Here is a 27,734-nt window from a genome sequence, read left to right as displayed (position 1 = left end):
CCCGAGCCCCGGTTCCCCGGGTTGTTCAGGGCCGGTTCCCTTTTCGCGAGCCCCGGTTCCCCCGGGTTGTTCAGGGCCGGTTCCCTTTCCGCGAGCCCCGGTTCCCCCGGTTTGTTCAGGGCCGGTTCCCTTTTCGCGAGCTCAGGCCCGCGTGTCCGCACGCAGCGCGGCCGGCAGTTGTTCCTCCGGGCCACAGGGGGCGCTGCGGGAGGGGCGGTGCTGGGCCGGGCGGGCGGTGCCGCTGCCGTGTTTACAGTGCCCGCCGTGCCCGCCCCGCCGCTGCTGCCCCTCGGCCCGGCCCGGCCCCGCGGCCGCTCCTCCGCTCTCCGCGTCAATGCGGCGCCGCCGCCCCGCGGCCTGGCCTGGCCATGGACACCAGCGACTTGTTCACCAGCTGCAAGAAGGGCGACGTGAGCCGCGTGCGGTGAGCCGGGCCGGGGAGCGGGTCCCTCGCACCCGCCGTTGCTTTAACCGCCCTGGTCACCGGGCGAGCGGGGCTGGGCCTGTCGGGGCGGCCCGGCCTCGCTGGGACGTGTTCGCCTGAAGCTCGTCCCAGGCCTCCCCAGGGCGGCTATCACAGTTTGTTTCTCCCACAGAAATGCCGCTTGTTTGCACCCCGAGGAGCTGGGTGTGCAGCGCGGCTTTCCCGCGGTGCTTAGGTTCGGGCGAGGTGTGCCCGGTTCCGGCAGGTGTCTGAGTGTCAGACGGTCACTGCGTGCTCGTGGGTGTGGATGCTGCCTGTGGCAAATGTCCTTGCACAAGGCTCCTCTCCAGCTGCTCTTCTTTACCGTTGGAAATGGTATTTGCGTTGGTAGGAAGCTGGATCCCTGAGATGCAATCATCATGGAAATGTTTAGACACCTTGTGCTGTAGGCTGCGGGAGTATGTCTGAGAAATGTGGGGATACTGAAATTTTAGGTCAAGTTTCCTTGCTCATCTCAAAGCAGCACAGCTTAACTGCTGTGATTTCGGATCAGGAGGCAGATGGGTTTGTTGTCTGCAGGGTGAATACAAGGTTCAGCGTTTACAACAAGCTTTTTCCCTGCATCTTATGGTTTGAATCTAAAACTGTTCTTTGCCTCTTTATCCTACTCAATTCTTCCATCTCTTAATGTGTGATATGCCAGATAATCAAAGTAACCTCTGTTTCAAGGTGCTTGCTAGTGAAGGGTAAGTGTGCAGATAGATAAGGTTTGGAGAACATTGTTATCTGTTGTGATTGTGTTAGATTAATCATTGGAAGCAATAAATTGCAGGTTTACTGCAGAAGGGTCTGAGAGATGGTCTTACAGAGGTTTAAGATGACTTGTATAGAAGTAGTGGTGGAGAAATGAGAGTCTGAGAGTGCTGTCAGAGCAGGGAGACAAATTGACCACATGGGACTGAGCAGAAAGGAACTGAGTTGCTTGGTGTGTTGAATGTGTTCAGAGGAACCTGAAGTTTGAGATGACAAAGGTGAAGGGAGTGAAAGAGAGGACTCATGTGGTGGGTGATAAAAAACCAAAACTCGAGGGTCTTTGTGAAGGCTGAGAGGGACTTTTATATGTGGTTGTTGCAGTACAGGCTCTAACAAGAGCAAGGCTGTGCAGGAGATTTGTTCTGCAAGGCAAAGCCTGGTTTCTAGAGGTGTCAAAGAGGGAGTGTTGGCAGCATTGTATCCAGCCTAAACATGCAGGACAAGGAAGTGGCAGGATTTAAGAGCAGTCTGGAGTGACACTGATGTTGCTTTTGTCAGGAAAAACCATGAGCAGGAGGGGAGTCCAGCCTTGGTTTCATAAAATTGGCCACTTATTTGTAAGCATCCAGGCTGGAAGTGTTGCTGGGGAATGTGAAGGTACTGCAGAAGTACTCAGGCTTCTTTTGAGCTTGCTGCCCTGTACGAAATGCATCTGATTACCCTCTTTCCCCATGTCCACCACTTAAAATTGAAAGGAGCTCCCAGACCATGCTGTAGAACACCATTCTTTGGGTTGAAGATTTGGCTGATGCCCCTTCAGCCGCAGCTGACAGTTCCCCAACTCCATTGTAAGATCCAGTCATACCTTTGGAAGTTACTCTATGAACTTGAAGTTACATCTTCTGAGAGAGGAGAATGAGACTGAGTAGCTGCATGAAGTTGTAACTTTGCTCTCTCCCTTTTCTTCCAGATACCTTCTTGAACAGCGAGATGTGGAAATTAATGTCCGTGATAAGTGGGACAGTACACCCCTGTGAGTGCTGCAGCCTGGAGCACTGGCTGGGCGGGGGGTAGGGCCTTCAGAGCTCCTTTACTCTCTCTGCATCAGCAGCCATGAGCACTGTTACAAAATGTCTCAGGTTCTGCTTTTTTGGAGCTTTGGCTATGTAGTTCTGCTTCTCTTCCCTGTGGGTGCTGTGCTAAATGTGTCTTTGTCTCCCAATTTGTCTGGGGCTTGCTGTAGTGATGCTGACACGTGGGGTTTTGTGGCCAAATTACCTGGATTAAGCACTCTGCTCTTGGCTGGATGAGGCTTTTCCCTCACCAAAGTCTGTGGCATTCTAGCATGTCTTTTCAGGTGGAAGCTTGGCCTGGTAAAATGCCAGGTGACTGTGGGGTCACAGTCTGTCTGGCAGTAGGTAATGAGGAACCCCCCTGGAGGTGCTGAGGGATGTGCTGTGAGCTTGTTACCTCCCCACAATTCCTAAGGACATTTAGACATCAGCATTATATTTAGAGTACAAAATAACTTCCCAAAGTAAAGGCAGACTAACATTTGGCTGCTGCAATGCATTTTACAGGATTCTCCTAATTTGCAGGATAATTTGAGATCCTTGTGAAAGAGAATCATGAAAGGCTTAGACTGTGAAAGAAAACAAAACTAATTGAACTTCAGGGGGTGGATTTGCTGTACACCCAGTGTGGGTGCTGTTCCCTCCTTGGCAGCGTGCAGCAGTCAGGCTGACAACAGAAGGAGCAAGGAGTGTTTTGGAGAATTCAGTGGACTGCTGAGTGCCCATGAAATGATCTCCATTAAAATGCGGATGGATTTGGCAGCTGGTGGTGCAACAGAAGATGCTGAACCCAAACTGGGGCTTGAGATCTCCTTGCAGTGCCTGGGATTGCTGGGAACAGATCCTGCTTAGTCTGTTGCTGGGATCAGGCTTCTGTGCTGTTTGGTAGCGATTCCACACTCCTGTCAGGAGTCGTCTCCCAAGCTTCTCAGGGATGCTCTGTGCTGTGATCTGTGTGTGGTGATGTGCCAAAACACTGAATTTTGCTTCCTACTGCATCTCTAATTTTCTTTCTCTCGTTATTGTCAGGTATTACGCCTGTCTGTGTGGACATGAGGAGCTTGTACGTTATCTTCTAGCCAATGGTGAGCAAAAGTGTCCTCCTGATATGGGTGCAATGTCTTCCTCTGCTCTGTTGGAATTGTATATCCTTCTAGTTGTCCCTTGTGGAAACTTCTTCTGTTACAGCCAACCATCTGATCAGTGATCTCAGGCTACAGAGGGAGCCCTGCACACAGCTTCATGGTCTCTTTTGCAGGCCATTTGCTGCTGGAATTTGCTTCTTGAAATCGCTTAAAAATTCTTGATTTGCTTGAAATCTTGAAAATGCACAGAAAGGGAGGCTGTCTGTGCTGGCTCAAGGCAGCATGACTTTCTGAAATCACAGCTGATGTTTTGTGAGGGTGCAGTGTGTTGGGAATATGCTGATCTAAGAGTTGTACTTCATAGGAAGGATTGTCTGTGTAAAACTTTCTTGTACTCTACTGATAGCCTGGCTTTGTAAGCAGGACTTAAAAGGGATTTTGCTAATCTCAAACAAAGCAAGACCAATTCTTCAGGCCATGTGTCTGCCCATTTGGTTCTCAGCACCCAGATTCCTCTAGGCACTGGTAGTGTTTTGCCAGAGGAACCAGAGTGCAGAGTCATATCTCAAAAGGTTTAGTTTTCTACTTCATTCCCAGCATCTTAATCAACCACTTGTGTAATTCTAAATAGAAAAATGCAAATGCCCTCCAAAATTCCTAGCAGGTTCTAACCTGAAGCAGTTGTACAAAGCAGAAATACTTTCTAGGAGGAGTTCTTAACAGTCCAAGAAATTATTGCACTCTTTGTTCAGTGAGATTTGTCTTCCCAGAAGACTGCTGGAGCCCTGCTGAGAGGCTTTTTACACAGGTCAGTTTAAACAAGTCATGACTTTCTCAGAAGGAGATTTGTCTGTGGAAGAGCAGCTTTAGATTGTACACACGTGAGGGAAGCTGAGCTTTTGTCAATATGCTCATCAGTAGAGGGGACCACAGTGAAACATGTCAGCGGATAGAAATCATGCTTGTTTGGTGACCATTTGAGGATACTGGAGAAGGATCTAACTGTGCCTGCTGGCCTGTGGCTGTTTCACAGGAGCAAAGTGTGAGGCGAACACTTTTGATGGGGAGCGCTGTTTGTACGGAGCTCTGAGTGACGCCATCCGCCGCCTGCTGAAGGAGTACAAGCAGATCACAGCCAAGTGCATGAGGAGGGACTACTATGATGTGTTCCTGCAGAGGTAAGGGCATGGGCATGGGCAGAGCAGCCTTCAGCCTGCCTGAGCTCTTCTGCATGTTCCAGCCCTCTGTTCAGGGCAGCTTTGAAAGGCAGCTGGTCAGTACTCTCTCTCATTCCTGGGCATGAAGAGCTTCCTAAGGGGTGTTCCTCTGTGCCCTAAGGGATGGTCTCCAGGTGTGTGTGTGCATAGCCTCCAGTGAATTGGGTACACACTCAAGTCAACAGGAAGCTGGTCTTTATAATGCAGAAGCTCTAAGATGTCATCCTTGACTGTCAAACCAAAATCTGATCACTAAAACCACATCAACAATTTAGGATAGTATGTCAACTGAAATTAAAGTTTTAGGCCTGAAGGTACTATAGTTTGCAAGCTGAAATTTTCAACACTGATGAAATGTTTCTCATTTGTGAAACAGAGCACTTTAAGAAGCCTCAAACTGATTGACAGTGACATTGTCCAGTTCTTTCTTTTTGGTTATTAAAATTTGTTAAGATACTCCTGAAAATTGCCTGTCCCACATTGTACTAGAGCTTGAGTGGCAGGCTAACTTGCTCAGGAGTAGAGGAATAGTTTCAAGCTTTTCTCCTTGCTGTTTCTCTACCTTGGTAACTCTGATGTTATTACAGACTTGCTGGTTGGGTTTTTTTTTCCTTTTTATTTCCCACTGGACTAACTTACAAATGTTAACTTTGTGGGGTTATTTTTTTTTGACACTGGAGTGTTAATAAGTCCTAGAAAAATCTTACAATCTTCCCAGTACTACAGTGTCCTAATTTCTGAAGCTGTAGGAAACAAGGGGAGGAAGGAAACTCATTTATCTGAGTAAAATCAGATTCTGTGTTCCAGGGAAGTAGAATTTTGCAGAGTGATTTATTACTGCCCTGGCGACTGTGGCTCAGATGTGCAGAGTTGAGCATACATGAAAGCTAAAATGTGCTGGTTTCTGCTTGTCATTCAAATAGACCTTGTGTTAAAATTGAAACAAAGGGCAACAGTTGGGGGGAAAAAAGTAAAAACCTAATGCTTCTGTTTGGTTTGGGGCAAGTCTCTTAGAAGGAAGGGTGTGCTAGGGGCAGGAGATTGAGATTGGCATTCAAGACTCTGACAACATCTCTGCATGTGACTCCACACCTTTCTGTGCACCACTCCAGCTCTCTAGAAGGAGTATGATGCTTCTTGTCCACCTGATTTGACCTCTTGAGGATGTTTGTGAGGATGTATATGGAAGGAGTGATGGGCATTAGGAACACAAACACTGGTGATGGTTGCTGTAAACTCTAAAACTGGCAGTTTTGTTTTTTTCCTTTTGAAGAATGAAGGTATGGGCATGCAGGCATAAACAAGGCTTCAGCTCTGATGTGGTAATTGCCTGTGTTTCATGCCTGTCACATCCTTCCTTCTTCTGAGGGTGGGGACATTAAGTCTTCTATTAGTTACATGGTTAAAGCACGCACACTGACAGTGCCCAGAGAGCAGGAAAGTTGCATCTTTGTAGCTGAGTAGTTCTTTTTGAAAGTGTGTCATTTTGCAGGGGTTTTTTTTTTGACATCTGACAACTTAAAAGCAGTATTAACTTTTGAAGATGCACTTGGCAGCAACTGGTTCCACTTTAAAATCTTGTGTTCAGGTGTTCACCTAAGACAGGAGGATTTCATTCTGCAGCCTCCCTGTTGCCCTAACAAAACTTCTTTGAGTTATGGAAGGGAGTGAGACATTCCACTCCAGTATGTGAAGCACCAGCCCCTGTGCTGGCCTTCCTGCTGGGCAGGGAGAGACTGCAATGCCCGCGGGTATTTGTTTATTTAGACCTAATTGTACCATGTTCCCCACTAGCATTACTCCATTCTTTCCTTTTTCATCCTGCAAGGAGTTTCCCTTGTCTCTGTTCCTCACAGATTGCTGGAGCAGGGTTACCAGAGTGACATTGTTTTCATCGTCCATGGCAAATCCTTCTGTGCCCACCGCTGCATCCTCAGCGCCCGCAGCGCCTACTTTGCAGAGATGTTTGAGACCAAATGGAAGGGGAAAAACATGATAGTGTTGAAGCACCCACTGGTGAGCAAGGCTGTGCTACCAGCTCTTTCCTTTCTTTTGCTGTTCCAGCTGGGTGAGGAAAGTGAGTTTGAGGGTTAACTTCCACAGTGAATAGCTCCTGGGGCTCAGAATGACCCTAGTTGAGGAGAAGGGCTTGTGGAGGCACTTTATGCAGTAAAATTGCATCTTTTTCAGCTAACAAAAAGCTGTAGATTGCATACCTTGCCTTTGTTCCCTCTGTCATGGACTCAAACATATCCTAATTAATTGCAATAGCATGTAGCTGTTACCATCTGCCAGCTGCATCACATCCCCTCTCTGGGATGAGTCTGTCTAATTCCTGGTGGACAGGTGGTCTGTGGTGAAGACATCACCTCCATAATTGGTACTAATTGAGTCCCTTTTGTTGCCTTTCCAGCAAGAACTAAATAAGCCATAAGTGCATTCCATCCATTAACCACCAATACTCTGGCATACACTTCTGTAACTTGACTCTGGCAGTGCAAATCCTCTTGTGACAAACATAATTCCAGTTTCTCAGAACACTGGTCTCCTCTCTCTTTGTACAAGAACATCTTTCCTTTGGAATTAGGAAGATGTGGAAATGTTTATGATCAGTAAAAACCTGGATTTTGCAGAGCCTGTATTACAACTGTGTCTTTTGAGCTCCTCCATTAGTCAGGTCCTGTCCCCTGAGGTACCTGGGGGATTAGTATCAGTTGAAACAGTAAGGAGCTGTGTAAACCAAGTGGAGTGGCAGCATTAGTTATGTGAGGAGCAAGGAAATCACCATGTGTGAGTTCTTACTTAAAGGATCATGTTTCTAACTTACTGTTAAATTCATGGTGATTCCAAATGTAACATTCTCTTGTTTTATTTTAGATTAACCCAGCAGCCTTTGGAGCTCTTCTGCAGTATCTATACACAGGTAAATGACCTTGCCCTCTGGTGTTTGTTTACATGGCTGGTGGGCAGCTGTCTGTGCCTCTGCACTGACAGGCACAGCCTTGCACTCAGCAGTGTTTGGGTGCTTGAGTTGCCAACAAATCCTCTCTGCTGGCAGAAAGGGAGAATGTGAGCTATCACCAGTTCTTCCAAGATGTTTGTACCTGTTGCCAGTTGTTGGCCTGCCAGTAATTATACGGTCAATTTAAACCAAAATCAGTTTAGGTTGATTGGTTGGATGGATTTGGAGACTGTGTTTTTGACTCAAGGAAGGAAAATCTGTCATCTGGTGTAACAGCCTCGTAAGGTGGTGAAAAGCAAGTTTCCCATATAGGACATTTTCAGTTTGGCAGACCTGAGCAGTGTGTGCTGAATGTTTTGACTACTTTCTAGTATTTTTTTGATCAGAAGTTGATCCTAAACCTTCTATGAAAATACCCAGCGTTGTATTGTAGGCATGCTAAATGCTGAACTATCTCAGGCCAGGAGGTGGTGCCAGAAATTAACATTGTCTTCAAGGCTCTTCTTTTCCAATACAGTGTGTTCAGAAATGTCCCCTTGCCACATTTTCAGTGATTGTAAAAGATCTGGGAAGAAAAAAAACTTGTGAACCTAAAGTCTGTTCTTACCCAAAGCCAGATATTCAATGGTGGCAGTCATGCCTGCTGCTCTTGTGTTGCTCTTTTTTGATTTTCTGAGGGAATTAGACATGTTTTGTATAGCCTGTTTGGTCTTTGGACTCTTGAATGAAGCTATTAGGGTAAACCCTGGAGAGTGGAAATGTGAGTTAAATGCCAAACTGTTATTGATTTGAGTGGTGGGTGGTGGTGGAATACCAAGTCTTAGCTTCTGGGGCTGAGTTGTAAGTGGATGCTGAAAAGTGAGGCAGTGTATCTAATTACTAAATTTCTGTGCTATTAAGTCTTTCATCCTTATTTTTGCCATTTTTACACCTAAATCCTGTGGATTAAGTGAGCTGACTGCATTTCTTCTTGACAGGTCGTCTGGATATTGATGTAGAATATGTCAGTGATTGCAAGAGGTTGGCCAAGCAGTGTCGGCTGCAGGACCTCATTGATGATTTGGAGACCAAATGTAAAAAAGTCTATGAATTTGGTAAGCATTTGACTTGCTGTTGTCTCTGCTGTGCCTGTGTGCCCTTCCAGGGAGAAACAGGAAAGTGTGATGGTGGATGTTTCATGGTGTTCTTGGGGCTTCTGGAAAATGATTCTGTTGTGGAATTTCCACGTTGTGGAATTTCCATGTTTGCATGACAGTTTTCAGTCATGGCCTTTCTGTAGGGTAGCTGTAGTAGTTTCTGACACATGCATGTTTATAATTTATATTGAATGCTTTCTTTATAGTAGAGCAGCCATGGCAGCAGGACTTTGCCATGGCTGCCAGACATTCAGCTGAGCATGGTGGAGTATATATTGGGAAGTGCCTTCCAACATGGAGCTTATTTAAATCCCCAGAAAGATAAAATATATACAGTTAGAGGTATTTTTCTACATTTATCTGACTCCTAACCAAGGTAAAATATTTGATAATTGGCCCAAAAAGGGTGCAGAGGGAGATAGAACTCTTTTTTAAAAGCAAATAAGTATTTCTGAAAGCATGTGTATATTAGTAACACATGGATGTGCCAAACCTTAAATGAAACAATCCTCTCTTTAAGGACTTTTTGTTTTCCAAAGCTTATTTCATGAAGACCAGCAGTTGGAGTTTATCATTCATCTCGTTAGCTCAAGCTCATGCACACGTGAAGAGCAATCAGAGCAGCACAAGTGCCGTTAGTCACGAAGCAGAAAAAAATTACCGGATAACAAAACCTTCAGGCTGAAAGCTGTTGATTCTCATTCTGTGCTCTGAGTTAACTTCTTTACTTTAATCAAGTTAATTTTTTTCTGAGAAGAGACTCCAGTCTATAGTTTAGAGGCAAAAGCATCTTCTTCCCTGACCTAAGAGGCAGGGGTGTAGCTGTTCCACCTTTTCCTTTTGAATACAAATTGTGATTATTCAGCCTCCTGAAGTTGCAGGACGTAATTGATAGAATACTTCTGGCTCAAGAAATTCCTCATCTGCAAATCACATGGAAGATATTACCATGTGCAGGTCTCCCTTTACACATGTGCAGTTGTTTGGTGGTGGTGGGGTAGAAGATTACCATGCTACAGCTGTTCCCATGTAGACCAGGGTGCAACTCCTTATCGAAGCTGTGTCACAGTCTTACTTCTGCTGTGTTAACAGAAATGTAAACATGGACCTAAAGAGATTAGAAATGCATTTCTTGGTATCTACAAAAACTGTAAGGTATCAGTTTGTATTAAATAAGTGGCAGAAAAGGGGAATGGTGAATGAATATAAAATAAAAGCTACTCAGAAATCAGGTAACAAAATTATTTTGTGTCATCTTTTGATATCAGTGTAATTCAGTAAGATGCCATCAATCTGTTTTTTAATTTTTATCTTTTTCTCCCAGGGTCTAGCTGAGACATTCCATCTTAATTAATTTAGTTAACACCCCATATTAAATTGTGGAAGGAAAAGAAGGTGCTTAAATCTGTGAACTGCAAAAAAGCTGATTTCTTGGTGGGTTTTCAGATGGAAAATAATGAAGTAAAGTTTCAGGTTAGTTGGAAGTTTAGATAAAGGCACCTCTTGGAAATACAGTGACAGTGGACAAATAATTTAACTTCTATTTTCTTTGGGGAGGGACCAGTTTTTCAATTTTGAGGCCTGACAGAAGACTATCAATGGGTGGTTTAAAATATTGATGGAAGTTCTAGTTGATTTTTATTTATGACAGGTTGGATTCAAGCAAATAGAGCAACTGTTAAAAGTTTGTTTCTTAAATCTCATGTGGAGCCAGGAAAACTTTATTCTGCAGAAAGGCATACATGTAAGATTTATAGAAGTTAAAAAATTGGAAAGGTCTTAGATCACATCATGTCTGGCACTTGACAAAACATGTCTGTTTCTTTGAGTGTTTTAGGAACCTGATCCAAGTGTAGGCTGTGGAACAGACATCTGATTCAGGTTTGCAGAGCAGGGTCATGTATTGCATCTGTATTATGAAGTTGAAACAAGAAAACAAGATGAACTCAAGCCTCTGCTGCTCCACTGGATAACTGCAGTGTCTGCAATCTCATTATCTAGAGTTAATCAGTATTTCAAAAGCACTTACTATCTTGGCATGCACAGACAGTAGTACAGGAAGGGGGATGACCCAGTGCCTTCTGTTGCACCTGAGATATATTTGGGTGTGAATGCTTGCCTATTTTCCCCTGTGTGTATATTGTGGCTATAAAAGGAAAAATTATTGTAGTGTTCGTAAGAGCTCAAACAATTTGTCCAGATTAAGCCATAATCCTTCCTGTAAAAATGCATGTATTAAAAAATAAATGTTCTGCAGTTACTTCAGCAGGTTTTAGGCCAAAAAGGGTGAGAGCAAAGTTTGAGATGCTTACCATTGTAGCAAAGACACTGCATATTCAGAATCTGTGTTTATAGCTAATTATGCCACTGGGAAGAAGATGCATCTGAGTGTGAACATTTTGAAGGTTTTGTGAGTTTAGTGTGGTTTATTTGTGGCTCTTCTGTTTTGTGGTACATTGGCTCAATTTAACCAGAAGACTGCAAAGAAGTATTGAGCAGGAAAACCAAGGCAGCTGATACATTGGTAGGTGATGTTCAGTGCTGTCCAGCTGTGCTAGACTGGGAAGAAACCCAATCTGAACCTCAGCCACAGTTTGGTTATTCCCTTCAGCTCCTTGCATTGTTTATGTTATTTTTTTCAGAAACCCCTCCATTTGTCTTTCTTCCATTCCTCTTTCATGGTCCCTGCTCCTTGCTGGCAGCCAGCATCTTATTCCTATTTCACAACTTTGATTTTTGTTGTCTCTGTTAGGAAAGATTTTTGAGTGATGCCAAATGCTGTGCCCTTGGATTTGAGATGCAGTGTCTGAATAGATTTGCTTCTCAGAAAAATCACTGCTCTTTTGTTTCACTGGGAGAGTTCACAGATGCTCTGTGGATCCCAAGAGAAGAGCTCTTTGCCTTGGCTTAGAACTTACTGAGTCCATTAGCACTTACAGAGCCTGACCTGGTGACTGTTCCAATAAGTACTACAGAAATACAAATGTTTGTCTCTGCCATGAAGAATTTCTAATTGCAAAGTTAAGAAATTTCCTTCTCTCATGCTGGTGTGTAAGTGATCCGGGCTTTTTGAGAAAATGCACTCAGTCTGGTTTGTGTTGGTGCCAGGCCTCCTCTTAGCTTATTTACCCTGGAAGTCATCTATTTGAGGGTAGCATTAGGACAGCCTGCCTCCTTGCTGGTGAGCTTTGTGTGTAGCAATCATGGTACCTGACTATTTTGTACTGGTAGATTATCTTTCCCTTTCCAGCAATCTTTCTGGGATATGCAGCCTATGGAGAGGCACAGTGGTGGCATATTTGAAGGGTGCAGCAGTGATGTGGAGGAGGGGTGGAGATCTTGTTTTGTGGCACATCGTGGTCTTGTTTCGCCCACGACCCAGTGGAGTCATCTGATGGAGTTCATGTAATGCTGTGCAAAATGTCAGGAGAAATGAGGTCTCAAGGTGGTGTGATTCACCTGTGAGGGGTTTTAATGTGGTGAATCATACCTGTCAGAAATTCTTCTGAATGCTTTGGAGTTAACTCTGTCTCTCTCTGGCTCCCAAAAGTGTCTTAAGTCTTCCTCACCACGACTTTGCATTTTCCAGTGGTGCTCTATCTTGTTTTACAAGTTTCCTTGTGTGCCAGGTACTCTTGAATGTCTTACATGATCCAGTTCTTCCCCCAAACCGTGCTGACCTGTGAACAAACCTCAGGTGATGGAGCAAGATAGCCAAAACAAGAGAGGCTGTGCCAAAAGTGGCATCGTATCATAGTGGGTCTCCTCTGGGCTGGCACTTGTTTGAAATTAGGGTTGGCTTCTATGAGCTCCACAACAACTTTGGTCATAGCAAGACCACTAAAGTATGATCACTAAAGTATTTTGCTTTCCCTTTAATGGGCTGTTTTATTGTGTAGGCTGATAGACAAGATGGGAAGACACACTAGGTCTGAAAAAGGCAAATGAAATTGCTGAATCTGAATGGTCTGTTTGAGCTCTTTGATGGTAGTGATGCTTAGGTCAGGCATGTGCAGGAGTTTGGGTACTTTGGGGTCTTTGTGATTTAGGGATCTAGAGATGGAGAGTAGAGGACAGACTCATACCTGCTGAATTTACCAGCTAAACAAGAATAAATCCCTTTGTTCCTTGCAGTGAAGTCAGGATGGCACAGCAGAAGTGGGAGCCAGTGAAATCATGTGACAGAGCAGAAAGGCATGGAAGCAGATTAGTTTTAAAAACTCCCTGGCATGGGCTTTACCTTAGGTGGCACTGTCAGCTCTAGGGTAGTTGAGGAATGCAGTGTGTGAGTGGCTTCTGCAGGGATCAGGGCAGCCTGATCCATGGTCCTAAACTGTAATTGATGTCATGGGTTCCAAAGAGCAAGTTTGGCTGAGGGGTGCTGAAGGTGTGTGTGCATAGAAGAGTTGTGTGTGTTGTGCAGTAAAAGCTGAGCAGCAATAATACTGGTTTTCCTGGTGTGTCTTTTATCTAAATGGGAGAGAATGTTTGTAGAAGAATTCAGGAATCTCTGCTCTTGTTTTTTTGCTTCTTCCAGTCTCTTCCAAGCCAGGGACCTGTGTGAAAGTGCTGACGATTGAGCCCACAGGTAACTGCCGGCTGCAGGAAGATCTGGCTCTCCTGGCAGACTGCGCCCTGCCAGCTGAACTGCGGGTAGGGAGCACTTCTCCTCCTCCTGGGCTCTCTGGGGCTGGGATATCTGCTCACTTGTGTCCAGTCCCATCATTGCTGTATAGGCTTTGGTGCTGGCTTCTTTCCTGGTGCTCCGAGTGCTGAAAGGCTTTTATTGCCTGGAAATGCTGTGAAATTGTGTAATGAGGCTGTTGGTGCTGGTCTTTCTCCTTGGATGTTTCCCCCAGCAGGGATCTTGATAAATATAAGCCTTTCCGTGTGGTTGGTGGGGATTTCCCCGTGGAATACAATGGGACGAGGCCCCCCAGCTCTTCTCTTTGCTATCCTTCTTGAGAATTAGGAATGTTGTAGCAGCAGGCTTTGGTACCCAAAGAGATACATAGGTGAAGGATGGCTTACTGGGCTTGCTTGCTAGGAACTGACACACTGCAATGGAGAGAAGCTTCCAAACCCTGAAAATATTTCCAGCAGAAATGTGAGTCCCTCTGAAGAGAATTTAATTGACTGGCAATAGATCTGCTTTTCCCAACTATGTCTTGTCCCTCAGAAATAGCCCCTAGGTTGATGATGACTATGTTAAAATACTGTCATATTATTAGTTAGGACCACATATGTGGACCTTCTCTCCTGTTTGCAGAACAGCATAACTATTAGTTGTCTTCATTCTTTCTGCATCTGGTGCTTTCTGTAATATCAGCAGATTGATTTTGGTCTTATATATGTCCCTTTTTTGTCCTCCTTTTTTATACCAACCACTGTATTTAATAATGTGGACTCATTATAGGTGGCTGCTGTGCCCAGAGTTTGTATGACTGAGTGATATAGCAAAGTTTTATTGCCTTTTCTCTTTCTGTCCCCTGCCAAATAGACCTGCCTGGTGCAGAGTGTGTGTGTGTACATGGGTAAGGTTTCTTACATTCATAAGCCAGCATGTTTTGTGCTGGCTATTTTTTCACTACAGTGGGAGTAGTAGTAGTAGTCTTTTCTCCATCAGGTTTACAACTACCAGTTTAGAAATATTTCCTGTGTAACCTGCCTCCTCCAAATAGCTGTACATTTTTTTGTAACTTTTAATATGCTTTTCTGTATGTTTTCAGGCTTTAAAGGGAGGTGATACTATAAAAAAAGCTTCAGATTACTTCCCCGGGAATTAAAAAAAAGGACTATGGATCCCAAAATAGTGAGATTTACATATATTTTAAGTCACTTCACAAATAAAAAGAATACTTCCTGTTTGATTGCTTGTTTCCAGACCTTGATGGCATATTCCTGTTAAGCTGTTCTTCTAGAGTTAGAAGCACTTTCTTTCTTAATTCTTTCATGTAGAACAGGAGCTGTATGGAAAGGAGGAAATTGGAATAGTGTAACCATCTGACAGTGCTGTGAATTGTGAGCTGTGGTGTTCTTGCTGTGTTCATAGATTGGAATGAAGGCAGCATTAGAGTTATTACAGCTGTACAAGTGAAGAGGCCGTGGGCAGGCATACCTGCTCACTAGGGAATTTGTGTGCCTTGCACATGTGTGGGTGCTTTGTTTAAGCCTGAAAAATTCTAAAGGATTCCCATTTTTCTCTCTCTAGGTGCTTTTTGTTTGTTCCTTTTTGTTTGTTTACCATTTATCTCTTACTCTAATGTTTTCAATTTGTTAAAATCTCTGAATTGGGCGTCTTTGTTCTGGGACAGAGGCATTGCACATCCTCATTCTTGCAGGGTTTGCTGCCCTCCAAGGAACAGGATACAAACTATGTAACCTAAAATGTCAGGAACAAGTGAATAGTCACACACTGACATCTGTGTTTTGAAGAGAAGCATACATTATTTTTTTTTAGCCTATGCAGAACAGAATAGGTATTTGTATTCTGGATAAAAGCTAGCATTTCCAGAATTTGGCAAGAAACCTTTTGAGCTGCTGCATGTCATGTAATGCCATATTATATGAAATGGGGATTCAGCTTTCTGTTTCAGTATAAACAAATAATTTGCATGTAATGTCTTTGATACTTGGATGATGTATGAAACTTTGTGCATTTCAATTTCATGGTTAGTGGTATCTTGCATGACTAAAACAATAATGAATGTTTGATATCCAGTTACAGCTCATTATTATTTTCTAGACTGAGAACTATCTATTCTTTGAAATCGCAAACACGTTTATAATTCTGGTACCTTGTTTCTCTTTCCTGTTTGTGCTTGAAAGGCTTTTTTTCCCCAATGTCTTCTCTTACAAGTGTAGTTGTTGTCTCTGTTTTGTTTTAAAGTAGTAATGGCCAGGATTTTTCTGTCCACAACAGCTGCTTCCTCAGTTTGTTGCAATAAAATTTAGCAGTGACAGATTTAAGTAAAATACCATGAAAAGCCAGGCAACTGTAAAAAACCATGTGGCTTCCCATGTCTGCCTGGTTCTTCATATCTGCCAGGTGACCTCTGAGTTACAGACTCCAAGGTTTCCTTGTAACTGTTTTTCAGTTACCTTTTAACTGAGATCTTATGTTCCAAACCAAGATGCAATCAGACTTAAAGGATCAGAGTTTGCCATGAAATAAATACTGTTCTTTCCATCCATATTGACACGTGGTGTGGCTGCAAAAAAGAGACTATTTGCCACTTTGGGGGTAAAACTAGATCTCGTCATGCATAGGAAGAACAGTTTGAAACAAGTAGATGGGTTCATCTTGTCTGTCTGCATCTGTGTACTGTGCTTGTCCAAGGCAGTGACTCTTGTGCTTTGCTTTGCCTGTTTGGCAAGAGGCAGATGCCCTGAAATATTTACAACATGTTTCCACTTTAGGTTTTTTTGTATCTAATCCACTTGCATCTGGTGAGCTGCTAATCTCTTAGATCACCAACCCCTGTATTTTGTGTTGTAATTTATTTACAATTTTCTTGCTGAGATAATCTGGCCAAGGTACAAATTGCTGCCACTGATTTGTTTTCTATGTTTTTGCCTCCAGCAACATTTCTATTTAAGCTCTAATAGGAAATTTGCTGCAGCAAAGACTTGGTCTTCCATGTGTGATGGTGGAGATTGAGAATTTTCAAAGTATTTCTGTATGGTGATTGAGTTATTGTGAATGTGTTTAGACCTGGTAGGCTGGACTGTGTTGTGCTCCTTGGGCAGAACACTTGACTTTGGCAGCTGTGCTTTGCCTGGACAGAGGCCCGTGAAGGAGGTTGTATGAATAGGGGTGGTGGGAGGAATAAGCCAATTTTCTGCAGGAAGATCCTGAAAAGGAGATTAGACTCCTCAAGCATGACAAGGGAGGAGAGTAGAAGTAGTAGAGCCTTGAAAGGGGAGTAAAAGGGAAAATTCTGCAGAGCCACTTGGTGCTGAATAGGAGAAACAAAGACATGAACCTGCTTTTGTAGTAGGAATTGAAAATAACCTTGTAAACCTGAGCAGCAGAGTGGGGACCAGGCAAGGCTAGAAGCAGGAAATTGAGCCCAGAGGAATTTATAATTCAGGAGACAAACTCTGAGACAAATAAAACTTCCATATCCATTCCAGAGGGATAGACTTATTTTAGAGATTTACCTTTGGGCCAAGAAAGGAGAGCAAAGGAAGGATGCTTATAGGAGATGTGGCATTTATCTCAATTAAAATTCCTATGCCACAGAGTGGCCTCTTGTCAAAATTTGTTTCTAGGTTTGTTTTACCTGTGATGTGCCTGCAAATCTGTAGCCTTCAAATTTCTGTCAGAATTTGTAGGAGAGGACATGCAAGCTGTGGGTATAGGGTAGGGAGAGCAGCAAGGCAAACAGAGCAGGCAATTGCATCATGATACTGGTGTTTTTAACACACTGCCACTGAGTGAGGCTGCAGATCCCCAGACCATGGACCAAGGACCAAAGCCTTGAAATATGAGACATTGATAACAGTAAAATAGCAGCCTGGGAAATCTACAAATGGGACAATTGCATCTCATTTTGATGAGGTGCTGCCCTTTGTGTTGCAGCTGTTGCCCTTTGTGTTGCAGCTATATGAAAAAGAGGTGATAGATCAGGTGGGCAACATTCCTTGAATTGCTGCCTCTCTTCTGGAACAGGAGTTGCCCAGTGGAGCAGGACTGCAGGAGAGAGGTGCTATGGAGAGCCAGCATTACTGCAACAGCCTTGTGCATGATTTTCATCACTGGGCTTCTCCTGTGATTAGGAATCAGAAGCTGCCAAGTGTTGCTGTGGACAAAGAGCATGGTGGATGAGTCCAGATTGCCATGGTCAGTGGTGGTGTGAGCTTTTGCCAGCTTGGTGCCTTACCACATCTGACAATGTGTTTTGTGAGAAACCTCTCTGAGCCTGGCTGAGGGCTCCCACCCAGTGTGTTCCAGTCTGTGTCTTTGTTCAGCTCAGGAGGGAGGAGTCATCTGGCTCCTCGGTGGAGCTGGAAGCCCTGTTGGAGGCAGGTGGGTTGGAAATGGACAGTCTGCTGTCGTGAGTGCAATCTTTGTTGTCAGGCCTGGGTTTTCCTGGGTACAAACTTGGGATGTAATTTTCCTGGATGAAAGACAGCAGGAAAGTTAAAACCAGGGGAAACTTTTGTTTCCAGAGATTGTCTTGGCTACATGACTGTGGATATAAACTTTCTTTTTTTTTTTTTTTTTTTTTTTTTTTTTTTTTTTTGCAATTGAATTACACTGTATATAAAATAAGGTGGAAGGGAAAATATTTGGAAGCGTCACTTTAAAATAACATAAGGCAAACTGGCTTTTTTTTTTTGGTGTGTGCTGTCATTGTTGGCATGTGGGATTGGGTGGAGGTGTGTTGTTAAAATAATTCACTTGAGTATTAATACTGCAACAACACTATCTTTGGCTGCAAATCAAAAATCTAAAATGAGCTCTAGCAATGTTGGATTATTCAAGTGAGGCAATAACTGTAGCCGAACCATTTCAAACTGGTGCACACATGGATGTAATCTATATATTAATACATGTACCCAGTAAAAGGCTGGTCCTAAGCTCCAGTGTGCTTATGATACCTACTGCATGAAGTAAACTTCATCTCCACCTGGTTATCTGCCTTGTTAGATGGCAGAGAAACACTTTCCAAAGGTGTATGGAGAGTCAGGAAATTGCCATGCATAAAGGAGGCAACTGTAACTTGTACCAGGAATATCTCTTAGAAGCAGTGGAGTTCTTAATTTCCTGACACTGGAATCTGTGTTCAGAGCATCTCTGGTGCTCTGCACTGTGCTGAGGGAATAGAGGGATGGCACTTTCTGGGAAAACATAGCAGTCTGAACTTGGGACCCTGAGTGTGTCTAAAGCAGGAATGTTAAAGGAAGGGTTTTCTGCTGTCTCTTCCTAGGTTGGTTTTGGGGAGTTGCCCTTTGACAGCACTGACAACTTCAACAGCTGTCCCGACGTGTGTTTCCGTGTGGAAGATTACAACTTCTTGTGCCATAAGGTATGTGCTTGTGCTGTATTTCCTTCTCCTCCCTTTTTGCCATGAATCTAGTCTGCTTGTCCCCCACTCCTTCTGTGCTGGATACACTCTGCAGAAGCAGCATTGATTCAGCTGAAAAACTGCATTTAAAACATTTAACAACACAGCAAAGCCTGCCTTTCTTGCAGAGGTGTGGAGATCAATTTATAAATTCAGCTATGGCATTCACAGCTGCAAAATCTGCTGCTGCTGGCTTATGAGTTCAATGTCTGGAGAGAGGAATGTTTGATCTGCAGATGAACAGCAGTAAGAATGAATTTTGAGATCCAGCCTCAACTCAAGGTCCTGCCCTAGTGCCGTGCTAATTTAGAATCTCTTGAGTTCACCGTTTGTGGTTGTGAGGGTAGGCATGGATAGAATAAGGTCTGGAAAAATATTGGAGATACAGTGTCAGAATGTAGGGAAAATCAAAGTTATGGGGTCTGTACTTCTGAAATATCTCTGAGCTGCTCTGACAGCTGGTTGGTTCTGCCCTTTGATTTGGTGCAGTGAGCAAGATGTCAGTCTTTTGGTTTTTCATTCCTCTCCAGGCATTTTTCTGTGGTCGCAGTGATTATTTCAAAGCCCTTCTTGAAGATCATTTCAGTGAGAGTGAGGAGCTACAGACACAGCCCAGCATCCCTGTGGTGACTCTGCACAACATCTCAGAAGACATCTTCATCCGGGTCCTCTACTACATCTACAGTGATGATACAGAGGTGAGCCCAGCCACTGGTCCTTCCTTCAGTGCTGGTGAGCTCTGAGGGGCTTTCAGCAGTGTTTTTCTAAATCTGGAGCAGGGTCTGTGTGTATATTCTTAAATTTCACTGACCTACACTGCTATTTCACTTTTGTCTCAGGAATCCACATACTGGGAGATGCTGTTAGCCAGGCAGGGTTGTAGTTCATGTGCATGATGTTCAGAAAGCAAATCTGTAGTCTTTTGTCCCACAATAAAAATCTGGAAATTAGGTTGCATGTTGTTTATTGACAGGATAAGTACAGAGCTTTGCAGCTTTCTCTCTTGGGCTCTGTGGAAAGATAAGGGAAGCATCTGCCAGTAGATGGCAGATTGAACACATTTGGAGATCTGGATAGGTCGAGAGATTCTACTTATTTACTCTTGGCAAATAACTTTACTCATAGCCTACTTTTCCATTTGTAGCAAGTCATTATTTCTGTAATTTATTACTGGGGTGGGCAAAGGTTCCACTGTGAGACCAGTGTCTTGCTGTGCTCAGTATTGCAGGCAGTAACAAAATAGTCCTAACCCACTTAGTTTTCAGCCTAATGGAAGATGCAGCAAAGCCCAGTGTTTCATTAGCTTCCTGCTTTGGTTTTGTGGCAAATGCTTTCAGCAGGTCTCTCTGCAAGATCTCAGAACACATTCTGGCATCAGGGCGGTGACTGGAGCTGCTGCTGCACCTGCCAGTGTCACTTCCCCCAAACAATGTTTGTGCTCTGGATGCCACATCCAGAGAGTGCACACAGCTGTGACCTTGTTTCTGCTGATCTGTTCACCTGTGGGTAGCAGTGAGGAGAGATGTGTTTGGCAGCCAGCAAGGGCAGGATTGATACTGGTATGCCAGAGAGCTGATTCTTCACTTGCCTGCACTCTTCCCTCAGCCCCTTGCTGAAGGGGCAGGCAGAGAGGGAAAGAAGCTGCTTGAAGATCTTCCTGATCTTGTTCCCTTGTACTGGAGCCTGACCCTGTTCCTTTGCACTTCTCCAGTCTGCCTGCCCTCCTCGTGATGACTCACAGGAAGGATGTTTCCCAAGCAGCTATTCCTTTCCAGGGGGTGCCTCAGCTGCTCTGTCTGGGCTTGGGTCAGGAGGACAGACCAACAAAATGTGTAGGAGTTAAAAGGAACTTACTACTCATGTGTTTCATGTGCAGAATGGTGCAGAGTTTGGGTTTCAAACCGAGCAGCCAAGATGTGAGCTTCTGCAGAGAGTTCACCTGTCGTGAGAAACTACCAGAAAAAAATAGTTAGGAAGAGAGGAATATAGCTCAAGTTCCACATTTACACATGGAGTGTTCTCCCTGGCTTGTGTTTCTCCAGCCAAGTATCAGCACTCTCGATTCCATGTTTTTCTTTGCCAAGGATTTATGGTGTCTCTCTGCCATGCAGTAGTGACAGTGTTTGCAGTTTTGGGGAAGAGTGTGTGCAGAGGACATAAAGGCTTCCAGGCACAAAGACAAGTTGCTGATCAGAATACTTGTGTAGGCTCGAGGGCAGTTCTTGGAGGAACATTTACCAGGCTTGTCCTTGATGAAGCAGTTGGGAGCTGCTGCCATCAACACTACAGGCTCAAGCACCTCCAGCTCCTGGGGTTTCTACAGCTTATGAAGGGGCAAAGCAGCACTTGATTAATAATCCCAAGGGCTTTGTTACCCTCTGTGCATACATAGCCCTTGTGGCATGGCTCTCCTACATCTTGCATTCTTCTGCCCAGCTGCTGCAGGGTGTTACACAGCTGGGTCACTTGCTGGAAGCTGTCTCTCCAAATACAGGTGGAGACAGCTGTGGGAGAAGAAAAAATCAGTTGTTTGCAGTTGTCAGAGTGAACAACCACACATATAGATGTGCACAGCAGTGTGTTTGCTGCTCACTGGTTATCAGGAGAGTGGACCTGACTGCACCAGTTATTATTCCTCCATCCAGACCAGTGTGGCTTTGTCTGTAAATGCAAGGGCCCTTGCCTCCTCCACAGCTAGGGCATGCAGTGTCCTGCAGATCCACTGTTACAATGGATGTGGGTAACTGAGCTCTTTGCAGTTCACACCAGCAGGAACAGAGAGAGACTCTAGTTCCAGGTTAGTGATGCAGATGGCTGACAAAAATAGGGTTTGCCTGGCCAAGGGGAAGAGGCTGAGTGAAGCTGGAGGTGGTGTCTTCAACTTTGTCTACAGGGTTTTTTTATCCTCAGATCACTTCCAAGTACCCAAGAGGGAAATGGGAGGGTGGTTCTCTTGCTCAAGAGCCTTAAAATGTCAAAGACCATTCACAACAGTTTTAAGTTTGAGCATCTGGTCCGTTAATTTAGTCCATTCTGAATGCATGTTAGAGCTCCACTAGTATTTGACGTGCAGAGTATGTTCTTACTCACCTGGGCCTCACCTACAGTTTATTTTGAGTTCAATTTTCTGTCCTTGAGCGTACCCCCCCCATGCCAGGGAGGTTGTGCTGGTTCTTAAGAGAATTCTTCATATTTTTCACCAAATGAGAGTCCAGCAGTATAAAATGGGAAGAAAAATGTGGGGACAAGGTTCTCTGTCCTGCCAGCCTCTTCTGTTTGTCTCTTGGAAGTATGTCTGGTAAAAGCTACCCACCACTGTCACACTGAACCATTTTTAGCAGCCATGTGCCCTTGGGTATTTCAGCATTGCCTTGGGGTTAGCTGCAGCATGAGAAATTTTCTGCTGCACTTGAAATTCCTCTGTGGAAACTGAGTGCGAGACACAGGCTGAAAGACAAGGGCTCCTGTCTCTCCATAGTCAGCACTTGCCCAGTAATGGGCCAAACAGCACATTAGTTTGCCAGTGACAGGCAGCATGCTGGGGACTGGGCAGTAACTCCCCTGTGCACTGCAGCTGTCTCCAGAGAACGCCTATGACGTGCTGTGTGTGGCTGACATGTACCTGCTGCCCGGGCTCAAGCGCCTCTGTGGCAGGACCCTGGCGCAGATCCTCGACGAGGACAACATCATCAGCATCTGGAGGATTGCAAAGCTGTTCCAGCTGACCCGACTGGAGGACCAGTGCACTGAGTACATGGCCAAGATCATTGAGAAGGTATTGAAACACTCCCCATGGCAGTGACCACCTGTGCCCATGTATCTGAGCCATAGAGACGACAGATTGAATAGTTGTACTTTGGTCTGTAGTTAATGGTTGTCCTCTCTGGATTCATGTGCTTCCAGGAAATGAGCAGCAGTTAAGTAGCAAGGCACGTGGTGAGTTAGGACAGAGGAGGAGGAGTGTGGCAGTACCTGATGTCACCACTATAAGCCAGATTTTGGTCCCTGGCTAGCACATCCCTGTGGAATGTGGGGTGAAAAAGCTGCCCTACAAGCTTTGCAGGTACCAGGGGCAGGTGATTTTCACTGAACTTTCAGGCATTGTGCCAGGTAGCCATGGTGTTGCTTGAATACACCAGCTGCAGGCTGGAGAAGCCAAAGGGGTGAGTAGGGGAGCTCTATGCCGGAAATGTTTTTTAGTGTTTGCTGGGGGAAATTCTTTCTGGCATAATGCTCTAGTTAGGAAAAATCAATGTGACTTCTAATCTCCTCCAGGATGGCAAATCAAATAGTAGGGGTTTGCTGAGTGGATAATTTGCTGATGAACAGCAAGAAATAATGAATTTAACACTGAAGTTTTCTTTATGGCGCTCAATTTAAGTGTTATCTTGAGTGCTTGTAACTTAGACTCAGGACTTGTGGGGAAAGTTGCCATATGGAAGGATAAACTAGAACCTATGAAGGCTTTTTATGCTGAGACAGATCTTTATAAATGGCTTGTGCAGTTCACATGGGGATGTAACATTTTCACCTGCAGCTTGAAAGGTGTGAAATTATTTTTGGTGTGAGAAAACAACACAGAAGAAAGAAAATGGTTCTGTTACTTTGTTCATTGTATAGCTTGGGAATGACATCCGCATGTACCCAGATTCTGGGTTCTGAAAGAGGATTTAAAAGATGTTGAATTTCCCAAGTAATGATCAGGATAGGGCTTTGCTTGTGTGTTCCCCATTCTCTAGCTTGAGTGGGAGTCCTTGAACCCAGCATTGGCAGGGTTTCTTCTTAAGGGTGTTGGCACAGACAGAGCCACCCCAGCTGATGTTCAGACATCAGTGGTTGCCAGCATCCTGTGGAGATGCACTAATGGCAGCAGGGAGAGATTTTGGCAGTATGGTAGCAGATCAGAGCTCAGCAACCTGCTGTGCCCAGGCACAGTTCGTGCAGCATAGACAGATGGAAACTGCCTCTCACCCCTCAGCTCACCACACATTCCTGGGGAACCTGGTGCAGAATCATTCATGGGTGACCCAATTCTGTCAGGTTGAGTGCAGAGCAGAGCAGCTGCCTTGCTGGTGGTGATGGGCCTGAGTCAAGGGAGAATTGTAACTTGTGGCTCCCAGTTCTGAAATGGGCACAAGCACCCACTGGCTTCTGTGCTAGAAGACATTGCCCAGGTGTCTGGCAACATCCCCTGGTTCCTGCTGGGGAGCCTTTTGGGGGGGAATATAGTGTATGTGCATGTGCCCCAATTCCAGAACCAGGGATGCTTAGTTAGAGGGTGTTACAGGGCAGTGTTGGAGGTGCAGATTGCCTTCAGCTGAGACTGTTTGTTGTTGGAGTATTACTGTCTCCTTTGGGTGGATGGCAGGATGCATCTCCAGGTGGTGTCTGCGGGAGGATTTGGGTCTCCATGTACCCTCACTTTCCTTTCTTTTCTGTGGGATCCTTTAACAGTGTCTGAGGCCGTTATGCCAACCCTTTGCATCTCTTTACCTCTTGTATTCCTAATGGTTCTCTTGTCCTTCTGGTCCAGCTGGTGGAGTTGGAGGAGTTTGCAGCTGCTGTGAAGGAGAACGCAGAGGCCGTGGAGGAGCGGCAAGAGACTGACTCCATCCCTCTGGTCGATGACATCCGCTTCCACATCACCAGCAATGTGCAGACTTACAGTGCCATTGAGGAAGCCAACCAGAAACTTGAAGCTCTAGAAAACCTCCTGGCCAGTATAGGGCTTGAGTGCTGATGTGTGCAAACCTTGCCTGTCATATGCAGCCTGCACAGCCCTCACTGCATTGGCTCAGAGTGCAAGAACGTCTGAGTCTGAATGTCCCACTTCCCATTCTTTGTCCTCCTTCCCATCCACCTTCAGGCATAGTTTCTTTTTAATTTATTTGTGTCTGGACATTTGCATTTCTGGTTTGTGTTTGGTTTTACTTTGTTTTTTTTGTTTCTCCTTTCAGAAGTAGCTCCCAAAGCTCAGCCTAAGTTAGTAGCTGCTCCTTTGTACAATATACTGTGGAGAGGAGACTGTGAGCTGTTGGGAATGGTGAAGGAGCTGTTCTGGGACTTCCTAGTGCCTGGGGTTAGAACCCATCCTATTCTGTGGTTCAATACAACACACTTCTGAAACTGGCTTATGCCAGAATATTTGTTGAATTACCAGCAACAGAGGAAGAAAACTGGATTAAAGTCTTAATAAGTGTATGGGAAAGGAGGTCAGCACTGTCACTGTCAGCATTGTAAGACTGGCAGAACTGGGCAGTGCTTCCCTAATGGGACAGCGAGGTACTTGGCTATGTGGAAGGCACTGTCTTCACCTGCTATTTTAGTACTTAGATGGAAAAAACAAAAAAAAGTGATTTCCAGGTCTTCCTTAGCTTTTCATTGCTTTGAAGTGCTCAGAATTTAAAAGCTTTGCTTTCTAAACAAGCATCTTTGGCAATACAGTAGAGATCAGAATCCTTCCATTCTTAGAAAGCAGTAGCTTTCAATGCACAAAAGAAGGAAGAGCAGCCCTTTTTAAGAGGGAATGGAAACACCTTCTTCTTGGAAACAGCACTTTTCCCTTTATTTTTGTCCACTGTGTTAGGGCAAGGCTGACTTGCTGGTGGGTCTGGCAAGAGGGGTCACTGGAGATCTTTTACAGAAGGAAAGGGGCCTTTTAGGGCTCTCCTGGGGCTGCTGTCCCACTCTATGACCTTCTGACTTTGCTCAGCCTTGAGCCTTGTAGCTTCATTGTTCTCCAGGAAATTCACTGTCTGTACTAATGAATGTTTTTGAATCTGTATTTCGTTATCTCATGTTGTCTGCCTGGATTCTTAATGAGGGTAATGGTGTTCCTTCTCCTTGGCACTAATCAGCAGGTGATAACCCTGCATAGCCTTGCCTTGCCAGATAGGCTGCCCTTGGAGCTGTCCATCTCTGGAATGGTGTGTTGGGTCTCCAGGGTGCAGGCTGGGTGTACTTTCCCATGCTGTGCTTTGGGAGGGAGAAGAAGCATTGCGTGAAGCACATGCACAGGCACTGAGCTGCTGTGGCCACCTCATACAATCATTTTGGTCACTTCCTGAGGCAAGAGTTGAATATACTGTGCCAGAGGTGCTTTTATAATGTGATGTGGGAACTGGGTAAGGATCCCCTGCAGCTTCAGGGTGTTGTTTTCTGTAATGGTGGGGGTGCCTCTCATGGCTAAGGGGTTAGGAGATCTGGGGTTTGGCAGGGACTTGCTTCAGGTGTGGATGTATTGAGAGGATGGGTTTTTCTTTGCTAATCTCACCAGTTGAGAGACTGATATCCCACAGCAAGTGAGAGCTGCAGCCTTGCTTCCGGCTCCTCTCCTGCACTGAAGCTGTTGGCAGGTGCACAGGCAGGCTCTGGGCACCACCTGCCCTAAGCAGGCTGCATTCAGTTGTGAGGAGGGCACTCTGGACAAAGCCTGGAAAGCCAGACTTTGGCAAAATCATGCGTCAGGATTGAGTTGCACTTAACAGAACCTGTGGATAGAGCTGGGGTGGGGGGAGCAGGGATGAGGTTCATTGATATAATTGAATCCCAGATGCTTGTGCACCTTGTCATCTGGGTTTAAGTGGTGTCTTTTGCAGATCAAGTCTGGGGCAGGGGATGGTGGTGGCAGGGCTATCAAGCAGCATGTGCTTCAATTCTGTTTGAAAACCCTTGTGAAGAAGTGCAAGGAGTTGTTGTGGTTTGTTTCCTGCAGTCATATTAGGTGAGGATGGAGGATGTGTCCCTCTGCAGGAGTGTGTTGCTGCATGGGAGCAGGAAGCAGCAGGTGTGTGCTTCTCTTTGGGACAGTGACATGGAGAGGAGCTGTGCATTTCCTGTGTGATTTGTGGAATGTACCTCCATGTCCACCTCTAAGCTCATTGTGTCTTTGACAGGACCACCAAAGAGCCCAGCACAACTGATGAATATATCCCCATGAACTTGGGGAGGGTGAAGGGCTATCGAGGGAGCTTTAAGATGAAGTCCCATATATTTTGGAGGAAGAAGGGTGAAAGGAGAACTCCTTGTTTTCTTGCTGAGTGGAGTGTCAGGCTCATGAAAATCTGCTACAGAAACCAGCAGCTTAACTCAGTTGGTTCAGTTCCCCTGTGTTTCTCCTCTGTATATGGCTGACACTGAACATAAGCAGGATGTTTAGTTTATCATATCTCTTCTCCTCCTCCAGCAGAAATTCCGCTTCTGACATCTAAGCAGTTGGCTTTCCACAGCAGTGGTTGTGACAGCCCACGAGGCTTGCACAGAGCCACCAGAGAACAGGACGTGGCCTTTGCCTTCTGCTTGTACTGAGCGAGATGCAGAAGCAGGATTATCAAGGAATGTGCTAATGCTTTTCTCTGCAGATGCCTCAGCTGCTAAAGCAAATGGACACTGGCAGTGGGCAAAGCAGGAAGAAGGCAGAGGGGGAGCAGCAGTGCTGGGAAGCATTTTCCATATGGCTGCTCTTGAATAATTCCATTCCTGCATCCTTAAGTGTGGAGCAAGTGAGGCTGCAGTTGTACATGTGGGAGAAAAGGTCAGCGTGGCCTTTTGATCTGCCACCCCAGCAGTGCAAGTCCACGTGGGCTTCCAGGCAAATGCCTCATCTGTTTGTGTGCACTTAGTGGTCACATCTGTGAGGCCTGTCAGATTGTCCAATTACTCGGGATCCTTTAACTCCCCCCCATCCCTTTTGGCAAAATAGGGTTATCCAAAAGCATGCATAAGCAGATGGTCAGCATGCAGGCAAGCTCTCTAATTAAGATGAGCCAGGACAAAACTTAGATTTGAATTCACTTTATTTTTGCTGCAAATAATTTTATCATAAAATAAAAACCTTCTGATTTTTCTTCTGTTGCCAGTTGTCCTTTCTGTGTTTTGTTGCCTCTGTCCTTTTTATTTACTACTACCCACTTGCTGAATCAAGAAGATTGTAAAATTTACTAGAGCAAGGTTATATTCAAGAAGAAATCTGTAAGCACGTGTGCAGCAATAAAATAGTCTATTTCACTATA

At 44.9% G+C, this 27,734-nt stretch overlaps 1 protein-coding gene across 2 annotated transcripts; it reads left to right on the top strand.

Moving 5' to 3' along the window:
• Positions 1-264: 264 nt before the first annotated feature.
• ABTB1 (ankyrin repeat and BTB domain containing 1) lies at positions 265-27,734 on the top strand. 2 transcript variants are annotated; one of them, XM_059856528.1, is made up of 12 exons: positions 265-424; positions 2,148-2,210; positions 3,280-3,335; positions 4,369-4,513; positions 6,409-6,568; positions 7,430-7,475; positions 8,492-8,608; positions 13,188-13,303; positions 18,586-18,684; positions 19,254-19,421; positions 22,298-22,498; positions 24,257-27,734. In XM_059856528.1, the coding sequence occupies exons 1-12, from the start codon at positions 369-371 to the stop codon at positions 24,461-24,463; spliced, it is 1,434 nt and encodes a 477-aa protein (XP_059712511.1). In that variant the 5' UTR covers positions 265-368; the 3' UTR covers positions 24,464-27,734. The 2 variants fall into 2 exon arrangements, with proteins under 2 accessions (XP_059712511.1, XP_059712512.1); XM_059856529.1 differs by having other exon boundaries at positions 267-424; positions 2,148-2,247.

Source organism: Haemorhous mexicanus, chromosome 11 (assembly GCF_027477595.1).
Source record: "Haemorhous mexicanus isolate bHaeMex1 chromosome 11, bHaeMex1.pri, whole genome shotgun sequence".
Classification (NCBI taxonomy): domain Eukaryota; kingdom Metazoa; phylum Chordata; class Aves; order Passeriformes; family Fringillidae; genus Haemorhous; species Haemorhous mexicanus.
The sequence above is the reverse complement of the archived record's forward strand: the minus strand, read 5'-3'. Positions and strand labels throughout refer to the sequence as shown.

Coding starts and splice junctions, on each gene's coding strand:
- ABTB1 (XM_059856528.1), top strand. CDS start 369: ATGGACACCAGCGACTTGTTCACCAGCTGCAAGAAGGGCGACGTGAGC. Junction 7,476..8,491: donor TCTGCAGTATCTATACACAG/GTAAATGACCTT, acceptor TCTTCTTGACAG/GTCGTCTGGATATTGATGTA. Junction 13,304..18,585: donor CCCTGCCAGCTGAACTGCGG/GTAGGGAGCACT, acceptor GTCTCTTCCTAG/GTTGGTTTTGGGGAGTTGCC.